Source organism: Muntiacus reevesi, chromosome 18 (assembly GCF_963930625.1).
Source record: "Muntiacus reevesi chromosome 18, mMunRee1.1, whole genome shotgun sequence".
In the NCBI taxonomy this organism is placed as follows: domain Eukaryota; kingdom Metazoa; phylum Chordata; class Mammalia; order Artiodactyla; family Cervidae; genus Muntiacus; species Muntiacus reevesi.
The window spans coordinates 1,490,126-1,510,350 of record NC_089266.1 but is presented as its reverse complement, the minus strand read 5'-3'; the positions used below and the strand labels follow the sequence as shown (position 1 = coordinate 1,510,350).

The 20,225-nt window shown below is 54.8% G+C and overlaps 2 protein-coding genes across 11 annotated transcripts in view; one reads left to right on the top strand and one right to left on the bottom strand.

The window, feature by feature from the left end:
• Positions 1-20,225, bottom strand: part of ARSG (arylsulfatase G) — a 104,051-nt gene that overhangs the window by 74,493 nt on the left and 9,333 nt on the right. The gene's annotated exons all lie outside the window — the stretch shown is intronic.
• On the top strand, positions 1,017-20,005 carry SLC16A6 (solute carrier family 16 member 6). Its single transcript, XM_065910710.1, has 6 exons — positions 1,017-1,182; positions 8,014-8,252; positions 11,230-11,373; positions 12,753-12,881; positions 15,127-15,921; positions 17,832-20,005. Exons 2-6 carry the CDS (start codon positions 8,021-8,023, stop codon positions 18,080-18,082), a joined length of 1,551 nt encoding a protein of 516 aa, XP_065766782.1. The 5' UTR covers positions 1,017-1,182; positions 8,014-8,020; the 3' UTR covers positions 18,083-20,005.

The following is a 20,225-nucleotide window of genomic DNA, read 5'->3' as shown; positions in this document are numbered from 1 at the left end:
CCCTGTGACCCTGGGGTTTGGGCTCCCGGACGGGAGCGCGCACCCCCTCCACGTCCCCGCCGAGCCCCCGGGGAGTGAGGCGGCCGCGCACCTGCGAGGACGCCGCCTCCCGCCCGGAGGGGAGGACGCGCGCGCCCCGGGCCGGGGATGCTGACTCAGCCTGGCCGCTCGCTCACATCCCCGGAGCGCCACGCGATGCTGTCGCCGCTGCACCAAAGGGGGTGAAGCGAGGCGCCCGTGCAGCCGGGCCGCGAGTTCCCCGGGGCCTCTACGGGCCCCGTCGCCCCCGCCAAGAGGAACCACGAGCATGCGCTAGTTGACGAAACCGGGGGAAGTGGGCGCGGGAGGAGGAACTCGGGGTCCCCGGCGCCGCGCGCGCGGCTCACACCCAAACTGGAAGGAACCTGTTCTGCCCGCGGCGGGCGCGGAGCCGCGAGCCTGAGCCCTGCGGGCGCGGGCAAGGCCGCGCAGGGGGCGCGCCGGGGACCCGCGGGCAGGGAGGCGGCCCGCGGGACCCGCGCGCCCGGCCGGAGGTCCCGGCTTTCGGCGCGGACAGCGCCCGGGTCCGGCCAGGCCGGGAGCGCAGGGATGCACGGGGCCAGGAGGGGCGGGGGACGGCGTGGCCAGGATGCCGGCGGCCGGGGCGGGGGCGGCCCTGCGGGGCCCCGCGGCTAATCGGAACGGCGAAGCCATTACCTTCCGTGACCCCCGGCCCCGGCTCCGGGCGGGCGCGCGCCCGGCACGGCCTCGTCCACGTGGGCCGGCGCGCGCACGCCAGGCCTCCTTGGCGGCGCTCCGCGCTCGCAGCACATGGTCGGCGGCGCGCCCCCGAGGCCGGCGGAGACCGGCTGCAGCCGGTATAGGATAAGCGATAGGCAGCGGCGCGGGGCCGGGGCGCGGGCGGCCGCACGCACGGCTCGGCTCGGCTCGGCGCGGGCGCGGGCGCGGGCGCGGGCGCGGGCGGCGGGGCGGGGGGCGCGGCCCGGGGGCCCGAGGCGCGGGGGCGGGCGGGGGGCCGGGCGCCCGGGGCTCGCCCGCCGGAACCAACTTGCCATAGGCTGGGGCCCACGCCTTAGGGGTTAATCCTTTCTCGTGTTCCCCGAACTGCTTAAAAGGAGGGGGCGGCCCGGCCTCCGCCTTAATTGGGAGCCTTTGGTGTTTATTCTCCTCCCTCCTAACTTGGTGAGTTGGTTTTTATCATTTTACGTGTTTAAAAGTTTGATGGTGGGCTGTGGGTGGTTTTGTGGAAATGTGTTAGGGGCTTTTGGGGGGCCAGTGTGGCCGGGAGTGGGGGGAGGTTGGAGGGAGGGAGAGGCAACCACTGAGCAGCTGAGCGTTTTGGAGACTGTGTTCCCCCGAATCCTCTCTGACAGTTCGTAACGCTGGGGGCCCCGGGATGGCGCGCTGTCGCCGGTGTAGGCAGCCAAGAGTTGCCTGTCAGCGGCCCCGGAACAGAGGGTCCGGAAGACACCTAAAGGCAGATCTGCCCTTTGGGTGCCCCCCCCCGCGGCCCCGGCGAGGGTCTCCGGGCTGTCGGCAGCGGGGGGCGCCGCGCTGAGCCCGCTGAGCCCGCTGCACGCATTTTCCGCATAAAGTTGTCCGCGCGTCACGGGAGCGAAATGTCAGAGGTACTGTCCCCAGGCTGGCGCGCACGCAGGGCGGCCCCAGAGGCAGCGCCGGGGAAAGCGGTGGTCCCGGCCTCCCCCCATCCGCCGCACGCGCCAGGGCTGCCGACCCGGAGGGCAGGCTCGACCCCCGACAGCCGCTCGCCTGCCCTGACCGGCAGGGCTGTCAGCGGACGGCTGGTCGCGCTCAACTTCCAAGGTCCCCAGGGCTGCCCACCACGGAAAAGCGCCCGGGGAGCGGAGCCGTGGCCAGGGAGGATGGTCTAGCGGAGGAAATGGGTTGCTTCCTTCTGGTTTTCTTTCCTGCCTTCCTTTTTAAACTAGAGCCCCACGCTCCCCCAGCAGACGGGTGATAGAAGTTTGTTAGGGGGCACTGTAACTTATCACCAAACGCAAGGGCGGGGGTAGTGCGTCAGTCTCAGAAAAAGACTTCCCTGGAGCCAATGGGGCAGAACAAGCGGTGACAACTTGTCCACCTGGGCGCTGGTTTTGTATGCACAGTTTTAGACACTCCTGGGCAGCTCTTTCTGCACAGAGACGGTTTCTGCCCTGGGAATGGGATTTCTCGGTAATCTCATCATTTTGCAAATCATAGTAAGTGGATTAGGTGCAGGGTGTTGTTTGCAAAAAATAGTCGCAAGTGCTGTGCAGAGATCTGTAAGGGAGGAGTCTTCCCCGCGTCCAAGCACCCGTCCCAGCATCTGGTGGTGGGGACGGGGAACAATTCACCCTGCCTGGTGGATATAGAAATACTTCTTCTCTGAATTAAGGGAAGCCTGTCCAAGATAGAGTTCCAGTATGTAAATAAACAATGCAGCCAAGTGGAAAAGCTCTTCTCTCTTCATGAGAACCACTAACCCTGAGTTTTCCTTCTGTGGTTTCCCAAAAAGGACTTTCCTCGCTGGAGCTCTGAGGAGGACCCTTAAATTAGGGGCTCGGTGTCCGCATCACCGTCTTGTAAAAGGGGTGAACCAGTTTAGCCAATGATTCAGAGCGGTTGGGATGGCTGTCCAGGTTAGGCTTGGGTTGTTTTGTTTTTTTTTAATAGATTATGGAGGTGAACTTCACCTAAATACAGACGGGCTCTGACTCCTAGGGCCGGAAACAACTTGTCGAAAGCTGTTCTCCAGGCTACGCCTTTAAGAAGGCTTTAAGAAGGCAGGCGGTGGCTCAGGAGGCTGCGCTCACACCAGCGGCACCTCTGCCCACCAGAGCCTGCATTTTGGACTTCATTCTGCTCTCACCCTGGACGAGCACCCTGATGGTCCATCCCAGTCCAATATTTTGCATTCTTTATGCCTCCAGGGCCAAGCTTTTCTCAGGAAATCAAATCGCAGAGAGATTCCCAGCTCTAGCAGCTTTCCAAGCCTTGGCAGAGGAGTCATTTATTTAAGATTAGATGACCAAATGCTCATAGCAAATCACTCCAAATGGCCCAGCGAGTTTTGTTCGTCCCCCCTTCCTTTGGATGAACATTAGGGTGAGGGCGGGATGACTGCCAGGAACCCCAGTTTGGAGTCTGAGCATCTTACCCTCCAGAGTAGCCGCGTCTCACCCCTGCTTTTAGAGGGTGAAACTTAGAGATGAAGTCATTTCCCCAGTTAATGGTAAATAGAAATTCAACAAATGCACAAGAGCCTCACAAAGGCAGACCTGTGGGCCTTGGGTCAAAGGGCTTAGAAACGAATTGAGAAAGATGAAAGGGTCATGTAGGGCCAGTCGGGGTCAGAGGCTATCAGAAGTGGAGGTTTCTAGAGGCAGGAAGGAGCTGAGATCATCCCCGTCTAGTTCAAGCACACTGTTCACCTCTTGATACTGAAAATCAAGGAGCAGAGTGATTCTCCCCAGGCCACGGGGTCGCGCGACTGTATCCCCACACAGTCAATGAGTACCCCTTCCCATCAGAGAAATGCATGTACCCGTAAAAGCAAAACAGATATCTCCATGTTCTGGAATTCTCAGAGCCTTTAAGCCCCAGGCCTTGGTCTCTGGCTCTGTTTGCAGAGGCTGGCCCGTTTGTTACGCCGGCCGGCCTGCAGAGCGCATAGCAGCAGAGTCCGGGGAAGGTTCATTCTGCCAGCAGGGCTTTGGCGGGCGAGAGCCATGCATCGCCTCAGGAGCGCCCCCAGGACACATACTGTGTTCAGTGAACTTTCATCAGGCACACACGATGTGCCCAGCACGCTGCCCGGCACTGGGTCTGGAGCCGCAGCCGTGGGTCCCGTGGGCGAGGCGTCCCCGCTGTGGCTCGGCAGCCGGGCTGTGCCGTCACTGTTCTGTGTCATGAGCTCCAGAGCGCCACACGGCAGAGCGTAGGGTGCACTAGGATGATACGGGAGTAACACTGGGGGGTCATCTTCCCCTTAGGGTGACCCCAGTAATAATGAGGAGGGCTCTCCTCCCCAACCTGAAGAATGCAGGTGAAAGTTACAGTTGCATCTGGCTTCAGGGGAGGAGCCTAGACATAAAACAAAGTTTGGAAAAAAAAAAACAGAGGCATCGAACAGCCAGGAGGAGCTCAGAGAGGAAACAGAAGGGAAGCAGTGGCCGCCATCCTGTAGCCAGCTGGCCCAGCGCAGATCTCGCCAGCATCGACGCCTGTCCACCCACATCCGCGGGCATCACCTGGCACTCACGCCTCCCTCCCAGCTCCCTGGGCACCCTGGGCCACCAGGTTTAACCTGAGGAGTCGGGTGATCGGGCACTAAAGGATCAGCTGCCAGAGCTGGGTGGAGCTTTAAAGAGCCCCAAAGCCAGCCTCCTCATTTGACTCGTGGGGCGCTCAGGCCCAGAGAGGTGCAGCAGCTTTCTCCAGGCCACACAGCAAAGGGGTGAGAGACAGAGAGATGGGCCCCCATGAGCAGAACCGAGCGCCGGCCGCACCCAGGGCCTTCTGAGAGGAGGCGGCCTCAGCTTTGTGCAGAGACTGCAGTCCGCTCCTGCTCCTCTAGTGAACGTGGGAGTCGACAGTTGTGTCCGGCTCTTTGCTGCCCCGTGGACTGTAGCCCACCAGGCCCCTCTGTCCATGGGATTCTCCAGGCAAGAACACTGGAGTGGGTTGCCGTGCCCTCCTCCAGGGGATCTTTCCGACCCAGGAATCGAACCTGGGTCTTCATTGCAGGCAGATTCTTTGCCGGCTGAGCCTCCAGGGAAGCTGTGCTCCTCTAAGTACCACCCAACTGAAGATCGTGTCTCTGTCCTGCAGCAGGCTAGAGAGAGATTCCTTTTGTCCTCCTGGGGCCTTTATCAGTGTCAGCCCAGTGTGTTTTTGTTCAGGTTGGCCTGAGCCCGCTGTTAAAATGCTCGGATTTCCAGGGCCCCCTTCTGGGTCAGATCGTGCCCATGTGGCCTTGGACTCAGCCGCCACTGCTGGCCGGAAATGTGCTGAGTTCCAGAGGGACGTGGTTGAATGGTTTTAAGATGTGATGGGATTTCGGCCTTAAGGGTTTTTATCATTATCATCGACACGCGCTGACGCGTGGAGGTAGAGGCCACCTCTGTTGTCACCGGACCCCCCAGCGTAGGCCCAGGCACCTGGGCGGTGCAGGGTACCTGGGGGGTCTGTAGGGACCTGGGCCCCAGCTTTTGTTTTCCGTGAGCTTACAACTTAGCTGAGCAAATAGGACAGGTGCGTACAAGTGGACAGCACCCCGTTTCTCAAGGATGCTTGTTCCACAAGGGGACCCCTGAGGTTGAGTGGATCAGAGGAAGCCTCATGGAGCAGGAGGACGTGATGGAGCCGCACTCTGTGGGCGCCAGCTGTAGGGAGGGGGCCTCCAGCCTGGGGGGCGAGGCACGGCCACAGGCAAGGGGGCTGGAGGCTCCGAGGCGGAGGGGCCCAGGGCGGCCTGGCTGGCCAGCGAAGTCCTAGAAGAGGTGGCAGGAAGGCTGCAGAGGTCTGCGGACGGGGGTGGGGGGTAGGGGGTCCAGCTAGGAAGGACAAGGAACGTCAAGCCGGTCCCATGGATTCTGTCCTTCAGAGAGAGGAAAGCACTGAAAAATGTCATGACAGTGCAGCATTTCAGCAAGATTAATCGTACCAGACACGTGGAGCCAGTTAAGGCACCAGTGAAGGAGTCGGGCTTCCAAGGTGGAGCTCAAAGGAATGGCTGAGTCGGGGAACAAGAGGGGAGGGTGACCCGGCCTGTGGGCCCCCCGACACCCCCTCCTTCCCTCCCGGGCTGACCACGGTGCCAAAGCCAACACTGGCACGGATCGGGTTGGCCAAGCAGCTCAGTCACATTTCCCATACCAGCTTACAGAGACCCGAACAAACTTTCTGGTCGGCCCAATACATTTTTCTTTTTCCCTTCTCAATCGTAACTGCTCTTTCCCACTACTCTTGACACGCCTCTGCCCCAGCCGCCTCATCCTGGGGGTGAACTCAGAAAGTCTAAGGAAGGAGGAGGCCTGGGAACACCTCCACTGCTGGAGGGCTTGGGGTTCCCTGTGATAGCGGCTGCCTTCCACGCTGGAACGTGAGAGGCCAGCTGGTCTGTGACCATCGGCCTCCACCCTGAGCCATCGAATTCCCTGCGTCCCATCTTCCCCCTCCACTCTCAGGCATGACACGCGGACTCATCAAAACAGAGGCCTTTGCTGCAGGGAACATAAGCTTCTTAAAGTGCCGTGTGCCCTATTTTATGCAGCCAAATAGCTAACAGTAAGAGGGTAAAATGCGTATATAGTCCTTTCAAAGTACCAGGCTGACGTGCTATCAATAGGCTGAACAAGATGAAATGAGGTCAGATTTGCTGCTTTGAAAGAGTCTTAGAGCAAATTCTGAATACTGGATCCTTGTATCAGAAACTGACAAGTTACTCACCAGGTGGAAGTTTGTCCTGTTACTTCTCCTTCGCCCTCCGTTAGCAATAAAACCCGCCTTAGTGCGCTCTACCACTCAGAGCTAGGCTAGCTGTGCATCCTGAAAGGTCACTGGGATGCAGCCGCGTAATTGTAGAGGATTCTTAAACTCAAGGTGGTGTCGTTCAGCCTCGTAAGTCGTGTCCGAGTCTCTGCAACCCCACGGACTGCAGCACGCCAGGCTTCCCTGTCCTTCACTATCTCCTGGAGTGTGCTGAAACTCACATCCATTGTATCAGTGATGCCATCTAACCATCTCATCCTCTATCACCCCTTCTCCTCCTGACCTCAATCTTTCCCAGCATTAGAATCTTTTCCAGTGAGTCACATCTTCGTATCAGGTGGTCAAAGTATCGGAGCTTCAGCATCAGTCCTTGCAGTGAATATTCAGGGTTGATTTCCTTCAGAATTGACTGGTGGGTTGCCATTAAGAGCTCAGAGACCATAGACTCTTGATTCTTGTAGATATTAATGTTTGGTTGGGCTAAAAACACACTTGACTGTTTGAAAGCGTATGTAACTGCAGAGGGTTTGAAACGCCCGTGTTTATGGGCTTCAGTCCCCTGCAGAAGCCTTTACACGCCCATCCCTCCAGGACTAACTGTGGTGCGTCCCCTCAGTGGTGATGCACTGTCTGTCCTTACGTTTGTTGCGACTTGAATGGAAAAGCACAGTGACGTCGCGGGTAACTGGGTTAAGTGCCCTGGCTGCCCAGACCCCCGAGTTGGTGGTGCCTTATTTGGCCATCACATCCTAGAGCGCTGGTCCTGTGTGGAGGAAGTCCAGCCCTCAGACCCCACGGGGTGACGCACTGTGAGGAGCTCGAGCGTGCTGAGCCGGCTCCCAGCAGACATGCCCACGTTTCTATCTGCCCCATTCCGGTCCTGCAGGTGCATCCGCACACGACCGCAGGCCCTGATGGGATGGGAGCAGGCGGCTCTGAAGGCCCCACAGCACCGGCCAGGTGCAGGGCGTCGCCCGCACTTGGCCCTGGAGGGTGGCCTGTGCGCCTCTTTTCCTAGGCTTCATTTCTGATCCACGTTTCTTCGGTTCAGTTCAGTGACCAGTTATGGTCACTTGTCTTCAGGTTCACGGTCAGCATGGATTCCTTTCTTCATCCTCCAAAGTGCCTCTAAACATTCTGCCTGGGTTCTTTGTTTGGTTAGTTTTTCCCATTAACTGCCATAGCTTGGAAACCTAATTTCCCCAAGGGCTCCATATACAACACAAAGATAGTTCGTTAGGTGACAGCTAGCTAGGTAGGCAGAAGGATGGATGGATAGGTAGATGATGGAGACAGATGATGATAGATAATAGATGACAGATATATAAATAAATGGACAGATATATAAATAGATGGGTAGATATTATTACTATTCAAAGACATTATCCTAACTGCACATGATTTAAATGTTCATTGACCTAAGAACTGTAGTAGCTAGCCCTTATCAGTGATGTCCAGTATTAGAATCATCTGCCCTCAGGCCATTGCTGGTCTAATCTTGGTTTAATTTTTTCTTTTCAGGTTAAGAATGTCCCATAAGAAATCGCAGCTTTGTTGCAGAGCCAATGTTTATACTCAAGTGCCTGACGGTGGATGGGGCTGGGTGGTGGCCGTTTCTTTTTTCTTCGTGGAAGTCTTCACCTACGGCATCATCAAGTCGTTCGGCGTCTTCTTCAGTGACTTAATGGACAGTTTCAACGAGTCCAACAGCAGGATCTCGTGGGTCGTCTCCATCTGCGTGTTCGTCCTGACGTTCACAGGTCAGTGTGTGTCTCAGCTTCACGCGTAGAGGCATGTGTGTCTCGGCAATTTGCCTAATTAGGTAAGCGAGGCTGAGGAAGACGGTCTGCTTGCCAGACTTGACTGCCGTCAGTTCAAGGCACACGTGTTAAAGGCCTCCTGTGCGTGCTCTTAGGATCCTGTAGAGTATCCTGAGAACAACAGTAAACTCCAGTTCACTGGGAAGCTAGTCATTTCCTAAAGAAGAAACGTCAAAAGGTCCTCAGCATCCCAAGCCCTGGTCTCGTAAAAACGTGCTGAGGAAACAGGTGGAAACTGCAGGTGTGTCTACAGGCAGAGGAGAGATGGAATGTGTGCAAGGAAAGAATGAAAACTTACACATGTCCAGAGGGGACGTTCTGAATTCCAAACACCTCTTTCCCTAAAGGAGCTCCCTTCCGGACTCCCAAATCCAGCAGCATCAGGTACAATACGTTGTAGTGTAATTCTTAACATACTCACTCTCACTTCATCCCCTACAGGCCTAGTAACACGACATAACTGTGAGGTCTCATGATGGTTCATCCACCTGTCGGGGCCACGGCCGGCTTTCCTGAGCAAGGACGGCCATTGAACTTACCCCTGACAGTTAACCGAGCTGAATTCAGCTTCCCGAACTTTAGGTTCACATCCTGTCATGGAGCTGTTACCTCTGAAGTTTTCTGAAGTGTCATTCGCTCAGTCGTATCTGACTCTCTGTGACTCCATGGACTGTAGCCCGCCAGGCTCCTCTGTCCATGGGACTCTCCAGGCAAGAATACTGGAGTGGGTTGCCATTCCCTTCTCCAGGAGATCGTCCTGACCCAGGGATCACACCCAGGTCTCCTGCGCTGCAGGCAGATTCTCTGCCATCTGAGCCGCCCGGGGAGCCCGAGCGTGTCCAAGTGTACTGTTTCCTGCCCCGCGCTGCCTGCACGAGGCAGCCCCACTGCTCTCTGCTGAGTCAGACTCTCTCCCATTGGTCCCGACGCCGCCTCCTACACGTTTCATGGAAGCACTCCTAGTTCCGGTGTGAAGATTAAGATAATTTCCTAATTGGCTGTTTACTTTCTTGGAAAGATAACTTACATGAACTAGAACCAAAATTTTACATTTGGTAACCGAAATAAGAAAATTCCAAAGTTGAACTTTTAGCCCTTTTCTAACCAAAGATAATATAGTCAACAAGAAATACCCAGTTAATACTATCATACCAAAGATCACTGTTCGTGTTTAACTGTAGTTGATTCACGGACTCATAGATTTGGCTGCACTGGGTCTTAGTTGCAGCATGTGGGCTCTAGTTCCCTGACCAGGGATCAAACCTGGGCCCCCTGGGTTGCGAGTGCAATTTCTTAGCCTCTGACTTGCCAGGGAAGTCCCAGAAGATAATTGTTCTAAATGCCGTTATGTTGCTGTTGTTCAGTCACTAAGTCATAGCCAACTCTCTGCGACCCTAGAGAGCAGAGAAGCAGCAGGCCAGGCTTCTCTTTCTCTGTCCATCACCATCTCCCAGAACTTGCTCAAACTTATGTCCATCGAGTCAGTGATGCCATCCAACCATCTCATCCTCCGTCGTCCGCTTCTCCTCCCGCCCTCAATCTTTCCCAGCATCAGGGTCTTTTCCAATGAGTCGGCTCTTCGCCTCAGGTGGCCAAAGTATTGGAGTTTCAGTTTCAGTACTTCCAATGAATATTCAGGGTTGATTCCTTTAGGATGGACTGGTTTGATCTCCTCACTGTCCAAGGGACTCTCAAAAGTCTTCTCCAGAACCATAATTGGAAAGCTGAAAGCATCAGTTCTTCAGCGCTCAGGCTTCTTTGTGGTCCAGCTCTCACATTTGTACATGACTCCTGGGCAAACAGAGCTTTGACTAGATGGATTTACACAGAATGCTTTCATCCTGGTCGCTAATGCCTGAGTCTGCACACTGCCTAAAAATGGCCCAACTGATTTCATTATTCACTACATTAACTAACGTATGAGCTGATGCTCTACCAACGTTGAGAGATGCGTACGCCCAACCTCAGCAACAGAGCCCTTTTTTGGTTGTTCTGCTCTTTCTGTCCAGCATGCACCACGTTGCTCTTCCTCCCTCCAGCTCTGGCGGGCCCCTTGTTCTCGGGGGCAGCAGTGGTGGGCTAACATGTAACTAGGAAACTTATTTTCCAGACTCAAATGTCCTGGGGGACAGAGTGCGTAGAAGCTAGGCCAGCTGCAACGCGCCGGCCACTTTCAATTATCCGTCCCACGGCTAGCCTGCTTCTACTATGCATAACAGAACCCACCACACTTTCATACCGTTTGCAAAAGAGTCAAGTGGAATTGGACCCTAAATGGAGCCGTGTTCAAAAGACTCCAAAGCAATGAGTATAGGAACAAAAGAAGTGACATGCAGTCATAGGAAATCCCATGTTTATTCCAGAATAACATATATGTAATACATGTCCAGTTTCACAGGGGCTCCTGGTGGGTCAGAGTCTGTCGTCTAAGAGGATGGATGTAAGTTTTAGACTGTGAATCTGGCTTTCTCTTGGGAGGAGCCCCCAAAAGAGATCTTAGAGGATGGGATCTTACGACAGACTTAAAGGCACAGAGAACAGACTTGGGGTTCCCAGGGTGGGAAGGAGGGAGTGTGGGGTAAGCCGGGGAAACAGGCGTGTGCGGGGCGGATGAAGAGCCAGGGCCTCCTGTACGGCACAGGGACCTGTATTCAGGAGCCCGTGAGAAACCTTCGTGGAGTGAACTCCCTGTGGTCCAGTGTTAGGACTCTGAGGCTTCACTCCCGGGGGCCTGGGTTCAATCCCTGATGGGGAACTAAGATCCCACCAGCTGCAGTGCAGCCAAAAATTTGTGTAACTGAGTCACTTTGTTGCAAGTCAACTATGCTTCAGTAACAAGTTAAAAAGACAGACTCCCGGGGAGGCTGAGGCTGAGGCTGATGCCTGGGAGCTGAGGCCCGTCCGCTCTCCTCTGCAGCCCCCGTCTCCACGGTCCTGAGCAGCCGGTTCGGACACCGCCTGGTGGTGATGCTGGGCGGCCTGCTGGTCAGCGCGGGCATGGTGACGGCCGCCTTCTCGCAGAAGGTCTACCACATGTACATCGCCATCGGCGTCGTCTCTGGTGAGCGTCTCCCGGGCTGGTACCGTGTCCGGAGATGGAGTGGGGAAGGAGGGGCTTGGGTCCATCGCGTGTTTCCTCCTCCCGTCCTCTTTTCTCTCTAAAATGAAGGCTCGCCCACGTCTGTGCCTCTGAACGGGGCTCCTCTTCCCAACGCCCAGGACTTTCTGTCTGATGTTGTTTTAATATTTACCGATGAGAAAGAGAACTTCTCTTTCGCAAGAGTTTGCAGGCACAAGACGTCCTTTTCACAAAATAGGGTTTGAATTTCTTTAACCAGCATTTCCCAAGTCTGGCTGTGAGAAGTCTGAGCTGTAGGGGAGGGGCCAGTGCTGGACTGAGGGGTCTGAGAAAACGTTTTCCCTTTTAAAGGAGTCTGTACAGAAGTCACAGATTTTATATATGTGTATATACACACACATGTAACTGTATATATATCATAACTATATATGAAAAACTCCATAACTCTATATATAACTCTCTATGTATATATAAAACTCTATATATGTGTAACTCTGCATGTATATATATAACTAAATACACGCATACATACATGTATATATTTGGAAAACTCTTTCCCTTTCACAGGAGCCCACATATTACTCACAGATTATGTGTGGTTATCGCTGTATATATACACATGGGCTTCCCAGTGGCTCAGGAGTAAACAATCTGCCTGCAATGCAGGAGACACCAGAGACGCGGGTTTGACCCCTGGGTGGGGAAGATCCCCTGGAGAAGGAAACAGCAACCCGCTCCAGTGTTCTCGCCTGGGAAATCCCCCGGACAGAGGCGCCTGGCAGGCCACAGTCTAAGGGGTTGAAAAGAGTCAGACCGAGTGACTGAACACACACATATGTATATATAACTACATATAATTCTCTCTATATAACTAAATACATGCAGGTATATGTGGAAAACTTCCTTTTCAATGGAGTCCATACATTACTTAGATTATATATGACTATATATATATGTATGTACATAGTTAAGATTTGCAGACTTTTCCCATATATTTCTGCACATACAAAAACTCATTTATTTCCAAATAGAAGCCTTATGTAAAAACTATGTTTGATAAGGGTTCTGTGCATTGTGGATTATATAAATCTGGGGGGGAAACTGCAGAAAAGTAGGGAAAAAAAAAATCCCATGAAACAGATTTTTCTCTTCCTTTTTTTTTTTACAACAAGTTTCCCAAAACAGCTCTTGCCGTTTTTCCAGACCTCTGATGAAACCTGCTTTTCTTTGCTCCAGAATGAATGTCTGGGCTCCCTGAATGTAATCATTTCTAAAATAAGCGCCAAATCCCAGCTCTTGAACGCACGCTTCGGGCGTCAGCCACATGTGGTTCTCACTGTCCTGCCGATGTCCCTTCCCAGGCCTGGGGTTCTGCCTCAGCTTTCTGCCGACTGTCACCATCCTGTCCCAGTACTTCGACAAGAGGCGCTCCGTGGTCACGGCGGTTGCTTCCACGGGAGAATGTTTCGCCATGTTTGCTTTTGCACCAGGTAAGTGGACGACCAGAGTGCGCGTGTCCATGTGAGCTGGCTCTTGCTCTAGATCGGGCAGAAGGACAGGCTGTGTCTTCTCCGGTCAGGCACCTTTTCAGGATCTATCCTCCCTTACCCCCATTTTAGGAGTTCAAACATTTTAATACTCATCCAAGCTTACATAAGTAGGAAGCTCTGTGTGTGTGCGTGTGTGTGCATGCACATGTGTGTGCTCAGTCGCCCTGTCCTGTCCAACTCCTTGCAACCCCATAGGAAGACACACGGCATATATTCAGCGAGGAAGCTCGAACCATCCATTCCAAAATAGATTTGGGGACTGCTCATACTGTTCTGTTTCTCTCCTTGGTCAAAAGAGCCATATTTGGTGCAGATTTAAATTGTACTGGTAAAGTCGACTTCATTAGCTGTGTGTGGATGATCTCACAGGGAATCCCCTGGTTTATTTCCCTGTCTCACTGTGAACTTATGAATCTCACTAACCAGTGGCAGAGAAATCACCTTGGAGACCTGGATTCGCCTCTGTTCTTTGGTGAATGTGTCCGTGAGTGGCGGTGGAATTGAAAGGAGATGTAGTATTTCGGGGTGACACGTCACGTCTGAAGCTTTTCGGATAGTTCAGAAGAATTAATGTATGCGTGCCTATAAATATGCCGACAGAAAACTGTTCATTGTTGAATTTCGGTGATAGCAGGCATATGGGTGTCACTTTCTGCACTTTTCTGTTGGCTTGAAATGTTTCATGATAAAACCTTGAGGGGACAGTCAGTGGCCTGCGAACCCCCTGAAGGTGGTAACTGCATCTGGGTCGGCTTTACTCCATAGCTCATCCCTGGCACCTGGCGGGCAGGAACCAAGGAATGTTAGATGGAGAAAAGGAAACCAGTTATTGCCAGAGGAGGGTCAAAAGCACTTGAAAATACCCAAGCCTGAAAGTTTGCAGTTCTTGAGTTTTCCATATTAACGGGGGAAAGAGGTGGGAGCAAAAAAATGCTGAAGAAGTAAATGGAGCCCCTGGCTGGGAAGACAGGACTGTCTTGCTAAGCCCATCTTCTTTGTCACCACATCTCTTAAACCTGACTGTCACCTCTCACAGAGTGAGAATCAAGTGAAGCAAAATTCTCAGGAACATTGTTTCACCTTCTGGGGTGATGACGAAGATACCTGGAATCTTGTGGGGCCTGTATATCCTCTAGTCACTGGGGAGCTTGAAGCCTCCTTCGGCCTGACTCCCCCTCCCCATGCCAGGGTCCCCCCCTGGCCTCCAGGGTGCCTCTAGGCTGGCAGGAAGGTAGGCAGAGCATCCCACAGACTAGGAAGCGGAAAACGGCATCAACACAGCTACTGACAACCCTGGACCGTGTTCACACAGTAACTGTTAATTCCAGGATAATCCTGTGAGCTTTCCGATTCTTAGTTGATGTTCTCCTTCGTCTCTTACTGCTGAGAGCTGAAGGAGTGGCTGGAGAAGGATCCAGCTCAAAGGGTGGAAGTTCTGTTTTGAAAAGACCAGAGAGTCAGTATTCCAGGCTTCCCGGACACAAGTCCTTGTCACCTCTGTGGGGACGGCACAGGGGCATCTCAGACGCCGCTGAAGAATGCTCCCAGCTGTGTTCCGGTCGAGGTCTATGATCCAAGACGGGCCAGGGGCTGGGCCGGCCCGCTTTGCGTGCACCGTGATGTGGGTCACAAGCTTTGTTCATTTCTTGTGCCCCTGCTTGGAGGAAGACACCCCCAAAGCTCCCTTGGAAGCCTGGGCTGAAAATGTTTGTTCCATCTTGTCCTGATACATCCTCCTCCTCCTCGAGTCCTAGAAGCCCCAGGGATAAAGCATGTCAGGTCATCTTTCTTGCTGTGCTGGGTCTTCAAGGCCGCGCTGGCTGTGTCGAGCGAGGGCTGCTCTTGAGTTGCGGTTCGAGGGCTTCTCCCTGCAGTGGCTTTTCTTGTTGTGGAGCTCGGGCTCTGAGGCGCTCGGCCTTCAGCAGTCGCAGCTCGTGGGCTCAGCAGTCGTGGCTCATGGCCTTAAGTCGCTCCTGGGCGGGTGGGGTCTTCCCGGGGCGGGGACCCAACTCGGGTCCCCCGCAGTGGCAGGCGATTCTTCGTCCTGGAGCCACCGCAGAAGTCCCAGCTGAGCCGTTGCTGTTCCATTAGCCCCTCATCTGCAGCTGTCTGCCTTCCGCTCTCCCTGCCCCGAGTCCCCTTCTGACCTTGGTTTTCTTTCTGCTTTGCCGCCCGCTCCCTGCAGCCATCACGGCCCTGAAGGAGACCGTCGGCTGGAGGTACAGCATGCTCTTCGTGGGGCTCCTGCAACTCAACCTCGTGGTCTGCGGCGCGCTGCTCAGACCCATCGTCATCGTCGGCACGCCAGGGACCCCCAAGAGCCCCGGCCCCGAGCACCGGAAGGAAGCGCAGTACATGCTGGAGAACGAGAAGACCCGCACCTCCATCGACTCCATCGACTCCGGAGTGGAGCTCACTACCTCACCAAAGAACGCGCCTGGCCACCCGGCCGGGGCGGCAGAGCCCGCGGCCGAGGTGCAGGCCCGAAGCCGGCCTGGCGCCCCGCTGCTGGACTTCTCCGTGCTGACCGAGAGGAGCTTCATCTGCTACACGCTCTTCGGGCTCTTCGTGACGCTGGGCTTCTTCGCCCCGTCCCTATACATCATCCCGCTGGGGCTCAGCCTCGGCCTGGACCGCGACCGCGCGGCCCTGCTGCTCTGCGCCATGGCCGTGGCGGAGGTGTTCGGCCGCATCGGGGCGGGGCTGGTCCTCAACCGGGAGCCCATCCGCAAGGTCTACATCGAGCTCGTCTGCGTCGTCCTGCTGGCCCTGTCCCTGCTCACCTTCACATTCGCCACAGGCTTCTGGGGCCTCCTGGCCTGCAGCGTCTTCTCGGGGGCCATGATCGGCACCGTGGCGGGCACCCACATCCCGCTGCTCGCGGAGGACGATGTCGTGGGCATCCAGAAGATGTCGTCGGCCGCCGGAGTCTACGTCTTCTTCCAGAGCATCTCGGGGCTGGCCGGACCCCCGCTTGCAGGTGAGCTGCGTACACAGAGGCGCACCGTTGTGGGCTAAGCTTCCCCCCTCTTTTCCATGAAGGTTTACCCCAGGATACTGGCCGCAGTTCCCTGTGCCCGCAGCAGGACCTGGGGTCCGTCCATCCCGCACGCACTCCTCCGCGCCTGCCGACTCCCGGTCTGTGCTGCCCCTCCTCCTCGGCAGCCACGGGTCTGTCCTCTCTGAGGCCGCTCCTGTTTCCTAGGTGCTTTCACCTCTGTCACAGTTGAGATTCCACACACAAGGGTACTGTCCTGTTACAAATCGTGCCAGCTTCCTATTCAAGTCGAAAGAAAAACAGCATCTATTGATCTTGATACTTGCAGAGAATTTTAGAGGTGTCAGGATAGACGGTATCTGAGCCACCTCTTTTGATTTACTGTGAGGAAGTGAACCCTGGGGCATGTCAGCCTGCAGCCCGAGGGGGGATCGGCGCCCGGGTCAGGGGGGACCGGGGCCTGCAGCCCGAGGGGGGATCGGCGCCCGGGTCAGGGGGGACCGGGGCCTGCAGCCCGAGGGGGATCGGCGCCCGGGTCAGGGGGGACCGGGGCCTGCAGCCCGAGGGGGATCGGCACCGGGTCAGGGGGGACCGGGGTCTGCAGCCCGAGGGGGGACCAGCGCCCGGGTCAGGCGGGACCGGGGCCTGCAGCCCGAGGGGGGACCGGCGCCCGGGTCAGGGGGGACCGGGGCCTGCAGCCCGAGGGGGGACCGGTGCCCGGGTCAGGATGGGCCGGGGCCTGCAGCCCGAGGGGGGATCGGCGCCCGGGTCAGGGGGGACCGGGGCCTGCAGCCCGAGGGGGGACCGGCGCCCGGGTCAGGGGGGACCGGGGCCTGCAGCCCGAGGGGGGACCGGTGCCCGGGTCAGGATGGGCCGGGGCCTGCAGCCCGAGGGGGGATCGGCGCCCGGGTCAGGGGGGACCGGGGCCTGCAGCCCGAGGGGGGACCGGCGCCCGGGTCAGGGGGGACCGGGGCCTGCAGCCCGAGGGGGGACCGGCGCCCGGGTCAGGACGGAGCGGGGTCTGCAGCCCGAGCCGCCTCCCATTTGCTACCGGGTCGCCTGGTGAGACGCTTGGCGGGGACACAGGGATTTCTGACCTCGTTACACTCTCACTTCTCGGAAAACAGGAGCGAGGGGCTTCTGTAAGCCGGCATCCCTTCGGGGCGTGGCTTTTAGGGAGCTGAACCCAGAGCAGCGCTCTGCGGACACTCCGCTGGTCACTCAGAGCATTCCCTAGGAGGAAGGACGTTTTCCGTCTTGTGCGCTAAGTCACTCAGCCGTGTCCGACTCTTTCCGACCCCGTGGGCGTGGCCCGCCAGGCTCCTCTGTCCGTGGGACTCTCCCGGCAAGAACACTGGAGTGGGCTGCCACGCCCTCCTCCAGGGGAGCTTCCCGACCCAGGGAGGGAACCCCAGGCCTCTTATATCTCCTGCGTTGACGGGCGGGTTCTTTACCCCTAGGCCACCTGGGAAGCCCGTTTTACATCTTGGGCTGGAAACAAGTCCTGAGGTTACTATGATCACACATCCTATTACCCCAGTGACCTGAGGTGGACCAGGGTGACGATCAGAGAGCTCTTTCCTTTCAGGAGAGGATGTCAGCTTTCTTTCCAAGGAAATGAGCATCTCCCTGATCGCATGTTCTAGATTCTAGACCAGAACAGACCCGCCCACAAAGAACATACAAAGTGACAGGATTCTCTCAGGTGCCTGGGGGTGGGGGGGTCCTGCCTGCGTCTCCTCTCCCCTCTAGAAAACACTCCCACCTTCCAAGCTCTTTTTTTCTTAAAGAAGCCAGACAGAAGCAGGAAGGCAGCGGCCGGCAGGGGGCCGAGGCCGGGGGCGCCGGGGGCGGGGTGGGGTCTGCGTGGCTAACGTCCGCTGCCCCCGCAGGTCTGCTGGTGGACCAGAGCAGGATCTACAGCAGAGCCTTCTACTCCTGCGCGGCCGGGATGTCGGTGGCCGCCGTGTGCCTCGCCCTCGTGAGACCCTGCAAGCGGGGGCTCTGCCGCCGGCCCCGAGCCCGGGAGGGCATGGCCGACGGTCCCCGCGGGAAAGTGTTGCAGGACATCCCCGAAGACTTTCTGGAGATGGACCTGGGAAAGACGGAGCACAGAGCCCCTGTGGGGACGCAGCCCGTCTGACACCCGCGTCCGGGGCGTCCGGGGCTGGGAGGGCCTGGGGTGGGGGCCCGGCGCAGGGGCGCACCACCCGCCCGCTTCCGACTGCACTTCAAAGGGAATGTATGAGTGAACCACTACCAACATTCTTGTTTTCTTCTTTAAGTTTTCTCTTTTGCTTGTTTTTTATGCCAAAACAAAAACGGTGGAACACCTTTCTGTACATCAGCCTGGCTGGATTCAGTAGCAACACAAAGACACACAGGAGGAGTCTGGGTTACATTCCGGCTTTAAAACAGGGACATGAATTGGCAAAGCGTTTGACGAGCTCTCACATTTGATGAGCTACTATCGTAGAGAATGACATCTGGCCCAGGCCACCAAAATGAAATCGGCCACTCGAAACAAAAAAACAACTTACATCATTGAAAAATTCCTCATTTTCAGAACTATGAACAAATTGTTTAAAATCCCTTGAAAAATTCTAAAAAAAAAAAAAAATTTCTGAGGTTTCCAGTAACACATTAGGGCCTCTGATTTTTCCAGATATTCCATGGAAACAAAGTACAATTTAAGACCAAACCTTTGGCCAGTAAATGGAAATGTTTTAAAATATATGTAACTTGAACTTCAGAAATGTGAAGATGACCACTTCTTTGTATGGCCAGTCACTTACCAGAAGCATTTCAATACAGAACACACAGCATGGCATTCAGAAATGAATTTCCTATTGCTTTTTAATTATTCAGAAATATGTGATTGTTGTGTCTTTAATTTAAACCACTATTTATTATTAAGTTATTCTAGAATGAATAAAATAATCAAAAGAAAGAAAGTCTGAGACATAAGCAGAATTTTTACCTCCTTTCTGCAATCCTTGACACGCCTCTTAACTCGTAAAGTTACTCTCTAAAAGGCCAAGTTGTAAGGATACTTCTGTTTAATGGCAATGGTGTGTGATTTAAAGGGGAGGGGGGATGAACAGCAAATCGCCTTAGCTTTTTTAAATGACTTGTTTTATCACCTAAGAATACTTGAGCATCTCATTTTATCAGAATTATATCTCATTGAATTGTTGAAACATTCGCTTTTTCACGACCTCGCCGTTGCAGCGTTTCTGTGCCTCGCACGGGGCAGCAGACGCGCCTGTCTCGCCGCGGGAGCTGCGTCCTAGAGCGCGTGGCTGCCGCCTGCTGCGGGGTCTCCAGGTGAGCCGGCCGCTGGCTTTCTCGACGTCACACTACACGGACCGCATTTCTCATGTGCACGTTTCTTTTTTCTGTAAAAGGGCAGGTTATGAGGGGAACAGGTGGGCTGTGTACTCATGTGTCCTGAATCTCACTCTGCAGGTGATGGTCAGAACCGCTGCCCCATCTTTACTCATTTTACTGTTCATTTTTGACAACTCAGGGGGAAAAAAATTAACAAGCCTAGTTTGGTTCCAGGTACACACAAGCTTGAATGTTTCTCTGCACTGAAATGAAAGTGGCATAGTTCACCACCGCCTGCTACGTTTTTGTATAGCGTTGGGTCAGCCATAGAAATAGGACAATCCGTAGACTCTGGGGAGGGCAGGGAGGAGGCTGGAGTGTCCGTCAAAGACAGACACAGCTGGGACGAGGCAGGCGGGGCAGATGTCACTGCCCGGAGGGACTCGCAGCTTGTGGCACGTTTGCAGGCTTCATGACTTCAGCACTTTACTACATTTTTTACTATGAATGTTCGATACAATTTAATATTTATAACTGGTTTCAGAGCAATCTGCTCAAGACGTCCATTCTGTTAAGTGCATGGGAAAAAAAAAATGTATGCCAATTTCAGTATGTCAGTAATTGAGGTTTTTACATGTTTGGAAGAAAATGAAAACAGGATTGCTGATTTGTTCTGTATTCTGTGACATTCTGGCACTTCTAGATTTGCAATAAATGTATGGCTTTTTTATTTAGAGGGAGTGGTTCGTTTTCCATTGACACCTCAGCATGCGTTGTTGGGTCCAACAAAGGTTTTTAAAAACTCAGGGAGGATTCGTTTAACATTTTTCAAACCTTTTCTACAAAATCTTTTAACTGTACTAGAGACACATAAATGGTTCTAAGATGTGTTTGTTGAATGTCATTATTTTTCATAAATGAACAGCGAATGAATGAAATGATCCAGTGGCCACAGA